Here is a 16,929-nt window from a genome sequence, read left to right on the forward strand (position 1 = left end):
TTACACTGTCAGTATGTGTTCTCCATAATACAGTTTTGGGGAAGGAACAGAAGCAGGCAGGCGTGGAATTTCCTGGATGCAGGCCAGCGTGCTGGCTCTCCATTCTGACCCCGACTCATGGCCATTTTTCTGGAGGCTGGATTGGACGAGGAATGGCTACCAACCCTGCCTATGAATCAATGTCGCTTCTAGCAAGCAGAAATGAGCCACATTACGAGCTTGACTGATTCTCTTAAATTGGTTGTTAGCGCACTTAGTACCACCCAATCGTGATATCACATTTAACAGTAGACGTTCGATTTGGGTTTGCAAGCGTGGGCTGGTTGAGTATGGTCTGTATTCTTCCCATTATGGACATGCTGTTTGATTTGATCAGCCAATTGCCTATGTATCTGGTATCGCACTGGCATTGAAAGTCATACACAACGTTGCTCAATTGTGTGGTAGTCAGAACATATTTTTGGACTAATAGCAGCATGTTGTTAATTGGCTTACATCAAGAGAGCAAGAAAAAGTAGAGACGAGAAAGAAAAAATAGGAAAATAATTAATCTCCAAGGACAATTTATTACCTGCAGGAATGAGACTCCACTGTTTAAATTGTTCCTTTTCTGGGCTAGGAAGGTTGCACAGCATTGCAAGAACATAAATCTCATTAAAAAGTAGTTCTGTTATTTATTTCCAGCCCTTACTTTCTTTCACAGGTTTAATGGTCAATTAATATACCAGTACAACAATTTCATGAATTTCAATTCATGGGGACGTTAGGGGCAAGATGTCATTTGTGCAAGGTGAATGGTTGGGCAGCGCCGATTATCCAGAGATCCGTAATCCATGGGTTATCTCTTCCCCACCACAAGTTGATGGATGATTTATACATTAATAATGAAATACACATTAAACTTGTTACTTTGGCAGCAAAATCTGGGCCAATCTTCATGTACTGTCCCTCCAGCTGTCCTTGTAGTTTCCCTTTTCATTAAAGAAATGAGCTGCCTGCCCGGTTGGCTGGGCAGAACGTAAGCTGAATCTACATTGCAGCTAGTGGTCTCACCTGTGTGAGTGCGACACAAGCTGGCAGACAGAAGTCGCTGCCAACTATGTACTCAGGTCAGCAACAAAAGACCGCAGTGTATTTATCCAATCTGTGCGCAGAACTCTGCTATTTTCATAAAGGGTGGCAGGAATCTGGAATTCTCTCCCCCAGAAGGCTGAGATACTGCGCCTGTTGGAACTTTCAAGACTGAGAGCGATAGATTTTTATTAAGTGAGAGAATCAAGGGCAATGAAGCAGGAATTTTGAATCCAGGGCTTAGTAGCAATGTTGCAGCAGTGGCCAGCATGCTCAGTGGTGAGCTGTACAGGCCTCTGCACAGAAACATATGGAGTCTGAACTGGGCATTTTTTTCTTTCTACAATACACACATTGGTCCCTTTGCTTGGGGTTGATTGGACTAGTGCTTGGGTCAAGGGGGACAAGCACTCGCCACTCTTCATTTGGACAGAACAAGGCTGGGACAGGCAGAGGTGTCTGGTCACACTTGCGCCTGCCAGTCCCAAGCTAACAATCTGCCCTCCCATTCACCTTGCAAACTGCAGTGGAGTCAGTGCTGGAGGCACCATCAGGCACTGTCTCAGCTCAACCACTGAGATTGCAACCCAAGCATATTTGGGACAGATGTGTTATTTTTATTTGTTCGAATAGATCCCGGAGTATTCCTTTAAACTGTGTTTTTTCCTGTGAAGTATTTTTCTTTGCTGGTTCCCACCTCTTTAACAACGATATCTTGGACGCGTTCCCTTCTCTTTCCAAAAATTTCACTGATCGTCAGTTCCTTCTCATCATCGGTTTTGGTTCGGTGCCGGATGTACCTCGCTTTCTTCGCTTCCGCAAAGGCCTCAAGAAAACTGGGCATGGTGTGCATGGTTCTGGGAAATCCATCTGGAGCGTAAAACTCGGAATCGTACGGAGCGCTTTCTTGGCACGCTGAGGGCTGCGGGCTGCTTGTGGACTCCCTGGATTTGATTTGCCTTTGGGCCTGATCGCTGGAGACATTGCTATTTGCCTCGGCATCGCTCGCATCCTGCTCCATTTGGCCATCTGCTGCTTGGCTTTCCCTCCCATTGGCCGCATCCAGGCCTGTTGGTTTCTCAGGGATATTCACGTGTTTGGCAATGCAGTGTTTCAGGCCTGACATGTTGATGCTGTTGATCGAGGGGATTTTGAGCTTGCTGGATGGCGTGGAGGGCTTGGTCTCCTCTGCTTCTGTGTGCCCATTGGATTTTCCCTGCTTGTTGCTGAACCCATTGAGGAAATCATTGATCTGTAGCTGTAGAGCGAGAGAGGCGTTGGAGGGCATCCCAATCTTGCCCGCCTTTGTAAAGTAACAGCTCTGTGTCCTAAAATGGCAAAGCAAAGTAAAAACATTTGAGTTGTAAAGTCATTAAGAAAACATCCTGATTCCTTGTACCATGTCACATATTTTTTTTTCTTGTTGGCTCCTTAAACCATCACTTATTTGAGGCTGAAAGTGCCATACAGGTCATATCCCATCAATGCATTTCAAATTTACTCCTGCTCAAATGACTGAGATGGGAAAAGGAGATAATTCAGAGTTTCATGGTCTGAAAGGTATCAATAGGAAATTTTGGTTCTTAAAAATTTAATCTCAAATCTCACCCGGTCTTATCCTTAGCATAGTGGTTATGTTACTGGACTAATAAACCAGGCCTAATAACCTGGATATATGAGCTCAAATCCCACCATGATATTATATATGGAGACAGTCATGATCGTGTAGTGGTTATGTTACTCATGGGGAATTTAAGTTCAAATTATACTCTGAAAGTTGGGGAATTTAAATCCAGCAAGTAAATAAATCTGGAATAAAAAACTAATATCAGTAATGGTGACCCTGAAATAAATGGGTTGTCATAAAAATCCAAGTGGTTCACCTTTTGTGAAAGAAACCTGTTGTCCTTACCTAGTCTGGCTTACATATAACTCGAGACCCATGTTTAAGGGAAGCTAGATAAACATATGAAGGAGAAATGATGAGGGTTTTTTTAATTCTGTCGTGGGATGTGTGCATCTCTGATTAGACCAGCATTTATTGCTCAACCCTAATTGCCCTTGAGAAGGTGATGTTGAGCCCCCTTCCTGAACTGCTGTAGTCCCTGTGGTGTAGGTACACCCACAGTGCTGTTAGGGAGGGAGTTCCAGGGTTTTGACCCAGCGACTGTAAAGGAATGGTGATTTATTTCCAAGTCAGGATAGTGAGTGGCTTGGAGGGGAATGTGCATGTGGTGGTGTTCCCATGCAACTGCTGTCCTTGCCCTTCTTGGCGGAGGTTGCAGGTTTGGGAGGTGCTGTCGAAGGAGCCTTGGTGGGTTGCTGCAGTGCATCTTGTAGATGGTACACACTGCTGCTACTGTGCGTCGGTGGTGGATGGTGTGAATGTTTGTAGATGGGGTGCCAATCAAGTGGGCTGCTTTGTCCTGGACAGTGTTGAGCTTCTTGAGTGTTTTTGGAGCTGCACTCATCCAGGCAAGTGGAGGGTTTTCCATCACACTCCTGACTTGTGCGTTGTGTTACGAAAACTATGCTTACCTTGTTGAGCTCAATGGTCGGGAACTTCAACTCCTGATAGACCTCTGACTTTCTGCACATGCGCAGGCTGGGAGCAGACTGCACATGCGCAGCTCTGCAATTCGTAAGTTCATGTCCAAGATAGGCCCAGTGTGCCTGCACATAAACAGGAAAAAAAGGTGCGAAAACCAGGGTCAGGTTACCGTGTAAGAAGCACCATTGCCAGCAAGTGTTCCAGGCAGGGATAGGGAGTGGGGACAGGGAAATGTTCCTAAAGGAAGTCTCAAGTAAGGGACAGGGGACAGAAACAGGTCCCAGTTAAGGAAAAGGAGGAGTTGAGGAAGGGCTGTGGGTAGCAGACTTTAAGTAATGTGGGCTTGGGAGAAGCCCTGGTAATCGAAGAGCATTCAGGAGAAGCCTTGAAGGTCCAAGAAGACAGCCGAAGGTTGGTGACTCCATGCTGTGGGCTGTTGGGGTAAAGGTATCCCTTTGGAACAGTAATGCTCACTCAGCACAGCCAAAGAGCTGAAATTGTGCTTGTGGTTTGATGCTTGAGTGTAGGCTTATGAATGGAATCTTAGGAGATGAGATTTAAACACTGTGAGGTGTTGAAACTGGCCGAGTTGGAGCGATCTTTGGAGAGAATTCCAAGGCGAGATGGTCAAAGGTGAAGATGGGAATCCTTGTGAGAGAAACAGAGTTTCAGTAAGATTGATTGACTCACAGTGTTGCTGACACCTGGGTGGGTTGTTGAGAAATCTGCAGAATATGTTTTGGTCGCATCTATCATTTATTGTGCAGTGTGTGTTTGACCACAGTTTGCCTGTTGATTCTTATTTACCTCATATTAACCCTGACTGTTAGAATATAAGATAGATATTGTAAATTGTTATATATTCTGACCAGGAGAGATGGTTAGACTATCTCTTGTTGGAAATGCTCATTGCCTGGCATTTGTGTGGCACAAATGCAACTTTGTCATTTATTAGCCCAAACATGAATGTTCTCCAGGTATTGCTGCATTTGGACATGGACCGCTTCAGTATCTGAGGAGTCGCGAATGGTGCTGAACATTGTGCAATCATCAATGAACATCCCCACTTCTGACCTTATGGAAGGAAGGTCATCAATGAAGCAGCTGAAGATGGTTGGGCCTAGGACACTAACCTGAGGAACTCCAGCTGTGATGTCCTGGGACTGAGATGATTGACCTCCAACAACCACAACCATCTTCCTTTGTGCTAGCTATGACTCTAACCAGTGGTATTTTCTCCTGATTCCCATTGATTCCAATTTTGCTAGAGCTCCTTAAATTCACATTTGGTCAAATGCGGCCTTGATGTCAAGGGCAATCACTCTCACCCTCATCTCTGGAGTTTAGCTCTTTTGTCCATGTTTGAACCAAGGCTGTAATGAGGTCAGGAGCTGAGTGGCCCTGACAGAACCCAAAATGATCGTCAGTGAGCAAGTTATTTCTGAGTAAGCGGCACTTGATGGCACTGGCTACGATCCTTTCCATCCCTTTACTGATGATCGAGAGTAGATTGATCAGCTGGTAATTGGCTGGGTTGGATTTGTCCTGCTTTGTGTGGACAGGACATACCTGGGCATTTTCCACATTGCCGGGTCGATGCCAGTGTTGAAGCTGCACTGGAACAGCTTGGCTAGGGGCGCGGCAAGTTCTGCAGCACAAGTTATCAGTACTATTGCTGGATTATTGTCAGGGCCCATAGCCTTTGCAATTTACAATGCCTTCAACCATTTCTTGATATCACGTAGAGCGAATTGAATTGGCTGAAGACTGGCATCTGTGATGCTGGGGACGTCAGGAGGAGGCTGAGATGGATCATCCACTCAGCACCTTTGGCTGAAGATGGCTGCAAATGCTTCAGCCTTGTCATTTGCCTGGTGTGCTGGGCTTCCCCCATCATTGAGGAAGGGGCTATGTGAAGCTTCCTCCTCCAGTGAGTTGTATAATTGTCCACCACTATTCACGACTGGATGTTGGTTGTGGGATCGCTTAGCTCTTTCTATTGCATGCTGCTTCCCGTGTTGTAGCTTCACCAGGTTAACACCTCATTTTTAGGTATGCCTGGCATGCCCTCCTGCACTCTTCATTGAACCAGGATTGATGGTAGCAGTAGAGTGAGATATACACCAGGCCATGAGGTTACTGATTGTGGTCATAAACAATTCTACTGCTGCTGATGGCCCACAGCGCTTCATGGACACCCAGTCTTGAGTTGCTAGATCTGTTCAAAATCTATCCCATTTACATGGTGGTAGTGCCACACACCATGATGGAGGGTATTCTCAACATGAAGGCAGGGCTTTGTCTCCATGTGGACTGTGCAGTGGTCACTCCTACCGATGCTGTCATGGATAGATGCATCTGCAACAGATAGATTGGTGAGGACAATGTCAAGTAGGTTTTTTCCTCTTGTTGGCTCCCTCTCCAACAACTGAAGACCCAGTCTAGCAGCTCTGTCCTTTAAGACTCAGCCAACTGGGTCAGTAGTGGTGCTACCAAGCCACCCTTGGTAATGAACATTGAAGTCCCCCACCTAGAGTACATTCTGTGCCCTTGCCACCCTCAGTGCTTCTTCCTGTTGGTGTTCAACATGGAGGAGCACTGATTCATCAGCTGAGGAGGGACAGTAAGTGGTAGCCAGCAGGAGGTTTCCTTGCCCATGTTTGACCTGATGCCATGAGACTTCATGGGATCCAGACTCAATGCTGAAGACTCCCAGGGCAACTTCCTCCCGACTCTATGCAACTATGCTGCCGCTTCTGTTGTGTCTGCCAGTGGGACAGGACATACCTAGGGATGGTGATGGTAGTGTCTGGGACATTAATATGTGATTTCTTGAGTATGACTATGTCATGCTGTTGCTTGACCAGTCTGTGGGACAGCTCTCCCAATTTTAGCACCAACCCCCAGATGTTAGTGAAAGGACTTTGCAGGGTCGACAGGGCTAGGTGTGCCATTGTCGTTTCTGGTGCCTAGGCCATTGTCGGTGTTCCGTCATTTTCGTTCCTTTTAGGCTTTGTAGTGGTTTGATTCAACTGATTGGCTTGCTCGATCATTTCAGAGGGCAATTAAAGTCAACCACATTACTGTGGGTCTGGAGTCACATATATGCCAGACCAGGTAAAGATGGCAGATTTCCTTCCCTAAAGGGCATTAGTGAACTAGATGGGTTTTTATGGCAATCGACAAGGGTTTCATGGACACTATAACTGAAACTAGCTTTTAATTCCAGATTTTAATTGAATTTAAAAGAAATTCCACCAGCTGCCATTTGAACTCATGCCCTCAGAACATTAACCTGGGTCTCTGGATTACTAATCCAGCAGCATGAGGATAAATGGAGAGAGGCAACATGGACTAGTTAGCCTGCATAGCCTATTTGTGTAGTTATATTGAATGTAATTATGTGTATATTCAATTTAAATCTATGAAACTACAGAATAGAGATAATAGAGGACTTCAAGTATACTAATATATACTGGGATAATAAATTGTAAATGGCAAAGATGGGAAGGAATTTCTGAAATTATACACGAGAAATTTCAATGTGTTTCCAGTCCAACGAGGAAGGAAATAGTGCTGTATCTAACTCTGAATAGTGAAGCATGTTTCAACGGGAGGCCATTTGGGAAACAGTGATCATAATATCATCAGATTTAGAATAGTTATGGAAAAGGACGAGAAACAATCAAGCATAGAAATACCTAACTGGAGGAGGGCTAACTTCAGTGAGTTGAAATAGGGTCTGGCCCAGTTGGAATGGAATCAAAAATGGGTGGGCAAAGCAGTAATTCAACAATGGGAAATTTTCAAAGAGGAGGCGGTTCATGTACGGAGTAGACATATGTCTGTGATGGGGAAATGAAAGGCACCCGAAGCTGGAACGCTCTGGATGATTAAAGAGATTATTAAAGTTAGACAGGTAAAAGGCAACTCTTGGCAAATATCAGGTTAATCATACAGCAGAGAACAATGCTGAATAAAGGAAGTGCAGAGGAATCTAAAAAAAGAGAATAAGAGGGGCAAAGTGAGAGTATGAGAATAAATTAGCTGCTAACATTAAAAGGAGCTCAGAAGTCTTTTGTAAACACATGAATAGTAAAAGGGTAATTAAAGGAAGGACAGGTCTAATTAGGGACCACAATGGAGACCTTGAGGTGGCAGAGGGCATTGGTGAGGCACCTGGTATCTGTTTTTACTTAGAGAAGAGGATGCTGTTAATGTGGCAATAAAGGAAGAGACAGTAGGGAAATTGGTTGGCGGTCCTCATGGTAGAAAAGTCATCCAGGCGCAGATGGGATGCTTCCTCAGTTACAGACGGAAGAGTTGAAAATGAGGAGGCTCTGGCCACAATGCTGCAATCCTCTTGGATATGAGGTACTAACCTGAGGACTGGAGGATTGCAACTGTTACATAACTGTTAAAAAAGTGGGGGGATGCATAAACTCAGCAACAACACGTCTGTCTGTTAGTATCTAATAGTTTCTAGTGATGGATGTTAAATACCCAGTAGTTTAAGGTAATAAGGTGAACAGGTGTTGGGTATTTATTAGTTAATTTTACTCAGATGTGTATATAAAGAAGAATCAGTAAGCACTGGGGCAGATTGTGTTCGAGTGGAGAAGTAAACAGTCCACCAAAGCATCCTAGCTCAGTGCCTTCTTCACAAACAGGCTTGGGAATTGCTCTGATGTTGGTAGCAGAGGATGGTTGCCTGAAAGTGAAAATTGGAGGCTGAGATTTACTTCCAGACAGAAGGTTGGGATTGGAGGTTTTTTTTGAGAGAAGACTGCAATTGGACACTTTTTGAAGAAATATAACTGAAACAGGGTATAAAGTGGCAGGATATGATTTTCCACCACTGTTTTGTGACAAGGAACCTTATGACCAATGGAAAAATGAAGTCGGGGCATGGACATAGCTTGCATTTCTACTGAAAAGGAAGCAAGGGATAGTTCTGGCACATTCACTTCCTGATCTGCTGCAAAGTACAATCAGAACCAGACACTCAGAAACTGAACCGAAGGTTTGGACACTCAAATGAAAATTCATGGATAAAATTTATATGAAAGATAACTTATTGAATGCCAATGAGACTTGGTCAGACTTTGATAAATTTAGACAAATGGGTGAATTTTCCATAGAAGAATATATCATGGAGTTTAACAAACTATATATGAGATTGCAACAATTTCACTTGGAAATTCCTAAATCGGTCCTTGCCTTTACAATATTGGACTGTGCTAGAATATCAAACATGGATAGGCTCTTGGTTTTAGCCAGAGTTAGAGTCAAAGAAAAAGAAGATCAAATGTCTGAACCTTTTAAAAAATTTCTGGGGAAGCATTCATTTCCAGCCATTTTTATGGCGCAAATGGGCTCTTCAGCAGTGACACAAAGATGGAGAACACAATGCTAGTAGCATTGAGACCATTCAAAAAGGACCAAAACGCCTGTAGACAGAATTACAAACAAAACTTATGAGGGCAGAGAACATTTTGGAAGCTATAACAGGCGGCAGAAGCTGGACAATTATGGAAGGAGGATGGACCCAGGAATAACCAAGGGGTGGCCAACGGGTGCTCCAAATGCGACTCTAAGTATCATTATCAGTTGAATTGCCCAAAAATGAAAACCAAGGTTTTTGAGACAACACATGACATAGAAGGTACGGAAGGCGATGAGGACAATGCCAACCAATCAGGAGGAATTGTATTAGCCACCAGAAGCTTCAGTCCGGTAATGAGTATCCTACTGGCAGATTCATTCAATTGCACAGTTTAAGATAGTGGATGTACGTCCAGGGTATGTGGAGTGGACTGGCTAAACTTTTACATGGATTCTTAAAGTAAGGAAGACTGAAGTAAATTCAAAGGATATGACAGTTCTACTTGTTTCAGGTTCGGTGATTGTAACACGTTGAAATCAGTAAAAAGAATAGTAATTCCAAGTAAAATAGCAAAGCCGAATCACTTTATTAATTCTGATGTGGTGTCGAGTGAAATACTGTTATGTAAGCCTTCAATGAAAAAGGCCCAAATGAAGTTGGGCATGGAGCATGGTAGAGCAATTGTTTTTGGGAGATCTGTAGATGTGCGATTTACACAGTTGGGACATTATTGTATTCCTTTAAGGTCTTTCATCTCTAGACAGAATGTTAGAGGTATCAATGGCAGCTGGGGATAGGGATTTAAAGAAGAAGCAAATTAGTACAAAACTACATCAACAATTTGCACATCCCTCTGGCCGTAGGTTGAAGATTCTGTTAAAGGATGCAGGGATACTGGATGAGGAATACACTACACTTGTTGAGGAGGATATTAGTGAAAAATGTGGTAATTGTAAAAAATACAGGAGAAAGCCATTGTGACCATTAGTAAGTCTTCCATTGGTGAAGGACTTTAATGAAACTGTAGCGATGGATCTCAAAGTATGGGATAAAGAACGAAATATTTTTCTTCTACATTCTGTAGACATAGTGACCAGATGTAATCTGTCAATGGTGACTTTTAGTAAAGACAAAAAAGTAATTCTCAATAAGATAATGGAAAGGTGGATAAGGATGGGGCTGGGAGCACCATCTAAATTCTTAACAGACAATGGAGAAGAACGTGCCAACGATAAATTCAGGAGTATGTGTGAAAATTTGAATATTGTAGCAATGCACACAGCAGCAGAAAGTCTTTTTAGCAATGGGATATGTAACAGAAATCACACCGTGATTGACAAAAACGCTCTGAAAAATTTTAGCTGACCAACTGAATTGTAAATTGACAACAACTCTAGCGTGGGCAGTGTATGCAACCATGCTGCAGATGGTTAGGCATTACAGCCCCTATCAATTAGTTTATGACAAGGGCCGAAGGTATCTCCAATATTGTGGGACCATCCCCTGGCTTTGGAGGGGACTACCATTCGTTCCATTTTTGCAGAACATTTGAATGTTATACATGCAGGGAGGAGAACACTTATTAAGACAGAGGTTCCAGAAAAAAAATCAGGAGAGCTTTGAGGTATCGAATCAGGCTGTCAGAAATTAAGTTTAAGCCCGGTGACAAGGGGTATTATAAAAGAGAAGGGCAGAAAGAATGGAGAGGCCCAGGAAAAATAATAAGCACTGATGTCAAAGTGATTATCTTGCAACATAGTAACCAAACTGTTTGAGTACATTCCAAGTGTCTCACTAGCAGGGATTTATGCTGGACTTGTACGAACAACAGATTGTGGCAGATAATGGGCTAACTGAGAGCAGACCAAGTGATAGTGAAGATCAGAATGGGGCAACTTGTCACAAAGATCAACTAGCAAAAGTTGGAACTCAGGTGACATGTATGCCAGAAGGGGTTAGTGAGTGGAGTGAATCCCCCATAGTAGGAAGGGCAGGACAGGCCACGGGGAAATACAAAAACTGGCTGAATGTACAAGACAAGGGGCAGGATTTCAGATTGATGGACTGGCAGAAGGAAGTAAAATTGTGGAAAGCCAAGAAACATAGTGCAACTTCTGACAGTGGACCTACCGGTGACCACAGCCCAAGGAAAAGATCAAGAACTTATGAAAGGAAGTCTAGTCGTAGGAGGGACAAGTTGAGCAGTAGTCCAGATAGGGACAGGAGATCTAGTAGCGGACATAGTTTAACAAGAGCAAGGACCAAAGAACAGGTGAAGAGCGACACAAGTAGTGGGAGCCCCTACGATACAGAAGCTCTAGTGGCTACTAACAAGTTAGGTGGTAAATTGGGAAAGGAGGCAAAACAAAAAGAACATGACAGTTGGAGAGAGTTTGGCATTTACATGGAGGTGCCAGACAAAGGACAGCTGGCATTGTCCCATAGAAGGATATGTATGGAGAAGGTATTTCCTGATAGTATGTATAAAGCTAAGGCCAAGCTTGTAGCTCAGGGATTTGAGGAACAACCAGATGACCAGGAATCTAGGGTAGACTCCCCAACATTGGAAAAGTAAGTTTGAGGATTTTCCTCACACTTCTAGTGACATACTCATGGGAATGTAAATCTATTGACGTCAAAGCAGCATTTTTGCAAGGGGAACAGTTTCAAAAAGAAGTATTCTTAAAACCTCAAAGAAGCTGGAGATATAGAAGGGAAATTATGGAGGCTAACTAAGTGTGTTTATGAGCTAAACAATGCATCCAGGATATGGTATTTTGCAGTTAGGTCCATCCTACTAAAAAGTTGGTTGTCTTCCAGAAGACATTTGATAAAGTGCCACATCAAAGGTTATTGCGGAAAATAAAAGCTCACGGTATAGGGGGTAATAGCAGCTGCCAGAAGAGGCGATGGCTGTCAGCTCAGGATCATCGCTTGTCCTTTCCTCACACCTCGCCCTCCTGCTGTTTGCTGGGATGCAGATGTACAGTCGGCAGCTGGCATCCTTGGAGTGGCTGACCACCCTCAGAGGATTCCTGGGGTCGATTCTCTTCCTCTTCTCCTTAACAGCCTTTAATAATTTGGAAAGGGTGGTATTTGGAAAAGGATTCCAGGCCACGATATTCCCAGGGATCACGGTGTGCTTACTACTGCCTCTCTTTGTATCGGCACTGATCCATCGAGTGTGCGTCACAACCTACTTCATCTTTTTGATGATTGGACTGTACTATGTCAACAAGCTCTCTGCCGCCCTGTACCAGGCAGGCCCCCAGCAACCCCTCGTGACCAAAACCCCCAAGAAGTAGAAGAATTGAAGCTGATGAACCCGCTTACTGTGGGTGTCTGAGGGTGAGGGTCTTTGCAGTTTTCGGGGAGACTCAGTCCCATTTCTGAGGGTAGGGGAGACTTGCCCCTCCCCCTTTGCATGTGTGCAGCTCTGTGCCTGCTGGTCCACGTTACTGGAATAAAGATTGGTTTAATATTTCTTTAAAAAAAATATTGGAATGGATAGAAGATTGGCTGGCTAACAGGAAGTAGAGAGTAGGTATAAATGGGTCTTTTTTAGGTTGGCAAGATGTAATGAATAGTGTGCCCCAGGGATCAGTGCTGGGACCTCAACTGTTAACTATTTATATAAATGATTTGGATGAACGGATGGATGGGATGCTGCCAAATTTGCTGATGACACAAAGATAGGTAGGAAAGTAAGTTGTGAAGGGGACATAAGGAGGCTACAAATAGATATGGTTAGGTTAAGTGAGTGGGAAAAGATCTGGCAATGGAGTATTAAGTGGGAAAATGTGAATTGTCCATTTTGGCAGGAAGAATAAAAGAGAAGCACATAATCTAAATGGTGAGAGATTGCAGAGCTCTGAGATGCAGAGGGATCTGGGTGTCTTAGTGCATGATTCACAAAAGGCTAGTATACAAATACAGCAAGTAATTAGGAAAGCTAATAGAATGTTATCATTCATTGCGAGGGGAATTGAATACAAAAGTAGGGAGGTTATGCTTCAGTTGTACAGGACACTAATGACACCACATCTGGAGTACTGTGTACACTATTGGTCACCTTATTTAAGGAAGGATGTAAATGCATTGGTGCAGTTCAGAGAAGATTTACCAGACTAATACCTGCAGTGGGTGGGCTGTCTTATAAGGAAAGGTTGGACAGGCTAAGCTTGTATCCGCTGGAGTTTAGAAGAGTAAGAGGTGACTTGATTGAAACATGTAAGATCCTGGGGGGTCTTGACAGGGTGGATGTGGAGAGGATGTTTCCTTTTGAAGGAGAATCTAGAACTAGGGGTCACTGTTTAAAAATAAGGGGTCGCTCATTTAAAATGGAAATGAGTTGAAATTTTTTCTCTCAGAGGGTCATGAGTCTTTGGAATTCTCTTCCTGAAAAGACGGTGGAAGCAGAGTCTTTGAATATTTTTAAGGTAGAGGTGGATAGATTTTTGGTAAGCAAAGAGGTGATAGGTTATCAGGGGTAGGGGAATGCAGATTTGAGGTTACTATCAGATCAACCATGATCTTGTTAAATGGTGGAGCAGGCTCGAGGGGCCGAATGGCCCACTCCTGCTCCTTGTTCGTACATTCAGCTAAAAGCAGATCCAGTAATGTTTTATTGGCATGATCGAGGAAAGCTAGCAGGCATTTTCTTAATCTAAGCAGGTGATTTCCTGTTGGTGGGGGTGGGGGGGGAGGGTGCGGGTGGATCTGCAACATTTGAGAAATTTGCGATAGATAAAATTATAAAGGAATTCAAAATTGGAAGCCGGGCTTCTAGGGCTTTTATGTATGTAGGATTGGACATTAGGCAGACTAGGTCTGACTCAACAGAAAATGTTGATAGGATCCTGATAAATTGGGCCAGATCATTGCAAAAGCAGGACTCTACAACCAAGGAAGAAGCAAATCAATTAAGTAGCTTAACTGGGCAATTAAACTGGTTGTGCGCACAAACTAGACCGGATGTGTGCTATGATGTATTAGAATTGAGCACCATGCTGAAATATGCTACTGTTGGGGAAGTGCTAAAAACAAATAAGATATTGAAGAAATTAAGTATAGAAGAATGTGTGCTCAGACTTCCAGACTTGGGTGACCCAGAAGGGATGAAAATAGTCATTCTTAGTGAAGCCTCACACGCTAACCTTCCCAATGATTATTCGAGTACAGCAGGATTCATTATATTTTTAGCGGGAAGAATCAATAAATGTCCTTTAGCATGGGAATCGAAGAAAATAAGAGTAGTTAAAAGCACCTTAGCTGCGGAGATACTCGCGTGGCAGAAGCAACAGATATCGCCATGTATTTAGCGAGTATTTTAAAGGAACTCCTATATAAGGGGCAACCGGGGGCAGTTGTGCCTACAGAATGCTGCACAGATAACTGTTTGCTCTGGGATAATGTCCATTTGACAGAGTGTTACAGAAAAGAGGCTGAGGATTGATCTTGCGAGAACAAAAAAAGAGATGTTGGAAAGGAAGGAGATTTCAAAAAATAAAATGGGTCAACGCAAGTCACCTGTTGTCAGATAGTTTCACAAAAAGAACTGCTTGTCCAAAGAAATTGTTGGATATCCTCGAAGAGGGCCTCCTTGTGTTATAATGGATCATGAGAACATGGAAATTTTAATGTTGTAATCTTATTAATTTTCTTTTTTGTTTTCAACAAGGGGAGTAATATGGAATATGTTAAAAATTGACTGTATAATAAGATAACATATTATCATTTTGTATTTGAGTTTTGTTTGCAAATCAATTTAATTTAAAGAAAAAAGAGGAATCTGTTAGTATCTAAAAGTTTCTGTTAATGGATGTTGTATACCTAGTAGTTTAAGGTAATAAGGTGAATTGATGTTGGGTATTGATTAATTATACTAAGATATGTATATAAAGAAGACTCAGCCAGCACCGGGGCAGGTTATGTTAGAGTGTAGAAGTAAGCTCTGCGATAAACAGTTTCTACCAAAAGCGTCCTAGTCTCACTGTCTTCTTCACAAGCAAGCTTGGGAATTGTGTGAACACCGTCCACCTAAAGTTGCTGGTGGGGAAACTTTTAGTGACAATAACCCAGGACAAAATTATTTGACATTTGATAAGGGCTAATAAATGAAAGTCGGCACAGATTTGTTAATAGGCACATCAAGTTGGACCAACTTGATCAAGTTCTTTGATGAAGTAACTGAGAGGTTTGATGAGGGTGGTGCAGTCCCTGTTGTGTATATGAACTTTCAAAAACCTTTTGACAAAGTATCACCTAATAGACTTGTTAGCAAAATTAAGGCCCATAGGATTAAAGGGACAGTTGCAGCATGAATATAAAATTAGTTAAGGGACTCGAAGTAGAGAGAGTTTGTCAGAGGGAGAGAAGTATACAGTGGTGTTACCCAGGTGTCAATGTTAACCAGTTCTTGACCAGGACTTTGATGTACAGGGCATAAGTTCAAAATATCTGCAAATGGCACAAAATGTGGGAATATGGTTAACAATGAGGAGTATAGTAACAGATTTCAGAAATACATAGACCGATTGATGAAGTGGGCAGTCACACAGCAGATGAAATTTAGTGCAGTGAAACGTGAAGAAATGCATTTTGACTGTAAGAATGAAGATAGGCAATATAAACTAAATGTTACAATTTTAAAGCAGTTCATTTCATGCAAAGTTACCCCTTTTGAACACACGGATCCCACAGCATAATTTGAAAACTGAAGCGATTAAAAGAGACAAAATTTCACTGCGGCCGATTTTTAACTCTGTGACAGTGAATGGGTTTTGAGTGAGTGAGCCTGTCATGTCCTTACTTGTTTTCTGGTATGTGTAATTGGGCGTTTGGAGAAAAACACAATAAAATGCAAGGAAACATAGGTGAGCTCCAGGAGCCATCTGGTTAGGATATGGGAGTGTAGATTGTTTCAAACTTGGCTACAGAAATAATGAGAAAATATGTAGTACTTCCTAAGTACTCTGAAAAGAAATAAGTATACACACGCGATCCGAGGGCAGCCCAGATTGGTTAATGTTTTCAAGCCAACTGACCCTAGGTGCCTGCATTCTTACAATTTCTGTAGCATACAATGAGCTGGCATTTTGGGGGTTGGTGGGTAAGGGAAGAGAACAGAGGCCTGAATTTTCACGGAGTGGGAAAGGCTCCGCGTCTTAGCCAAAATACCACCGACCCCGATTACAGAAGTCCCGCCTCTGAACCCGGCATCCACCATTTTTGCCGGGGCTAGAAAGGGGGCGGATTGTACTTTGCACATCCGTGGTTCATGGAGGCAGCTGCACGTGTAAAATGCAGCTGCCTTCAGACAGACCCAATTTTCGTTACTGAGATGTCCAAAGCATGACTTGTGGGCTTTAAACATTTGAAGAAAATGGAGTGGTAAGGTGCCCTTTGGGAGAGGTCAGGTGCCCCTTTGGGATTGTTAGCAGTAAGCATGAATGTGTGTAAAAAATGGATAAACTCAGTTGAATTGTTAAACTTATTTAAAACCCCAAGGCGTTTAAACATTTTGAGAAAAAATCAATCCGGCAGTTGAAAAGAATCAGTGCTTGCTATTTCACTGTTTGTTGACATAAGGATGTGACTGCTTCCACAACACATTATTATCACAGTGGTGGGGTGAGGGGAGCTACACCTTTACAGTTTGATTGTCAGCTCCAAGTGGTTATAAACAGGCTAGCTTTCTTTGATGTGGAGCTATGAATACAGATATATGTTTTCATAGGGCTGAATTTTTCCATCGGCGAGCAGGGGAACCCCCGACATTATCCCGCCCCAATTAAATCTTCAGGAAAGCGGGGACACAGTACGATCAGCTGTCTGCCCGCCGACCTGTCAATGGCCAATTGAGGCCATTGACAGGATAATTAAAACAATTAAAGGACCTGCCCGTCCAACCTTAAGGCTG

At 43.0% G+C, this 16,929-nt stretch overlaps 1 protein-coding gene across 1 annotated transcript in view; it reads right to left on the reverse strand.

The window, feature by feature from the left end:
- Positions 1-438: 438 nt before the first annotated feature.
- Positions 439-16,929, reverse strand: part of ccdc190 (coiled-coil domain containing 190) — a 35,074-nt gene continuing 18,583 nt past the window's right edge. Inside the window, exon 4 of the mRNA XM_078561602.1 lies at positions 439-2,399. Coding sequence (XP_078417728.1) covers positions 1,721-2,399 — 679 coding nt within the window. The 3' untranslated portion in view covers positions 439-1,720. The remainder of the gene's footprint in view (positions 2,400-16,929) is intronic.

This window comes from Cetorhinus maximus, chromosome 17 (assembly GCF_964194155.1).
Source record: "Cetorhinus maximus chromosome 17, sCetMax3.hap1.1, whole genome shotgun sequence".
Classification (NCBI taxonomy): domain Eukaryota; kingdom Metazoa; phylum Chordata; class Chondrichthyes; order Lamniformes; family Cetorhinidae; genus Cetorhinus; species Cetorhinus maximus.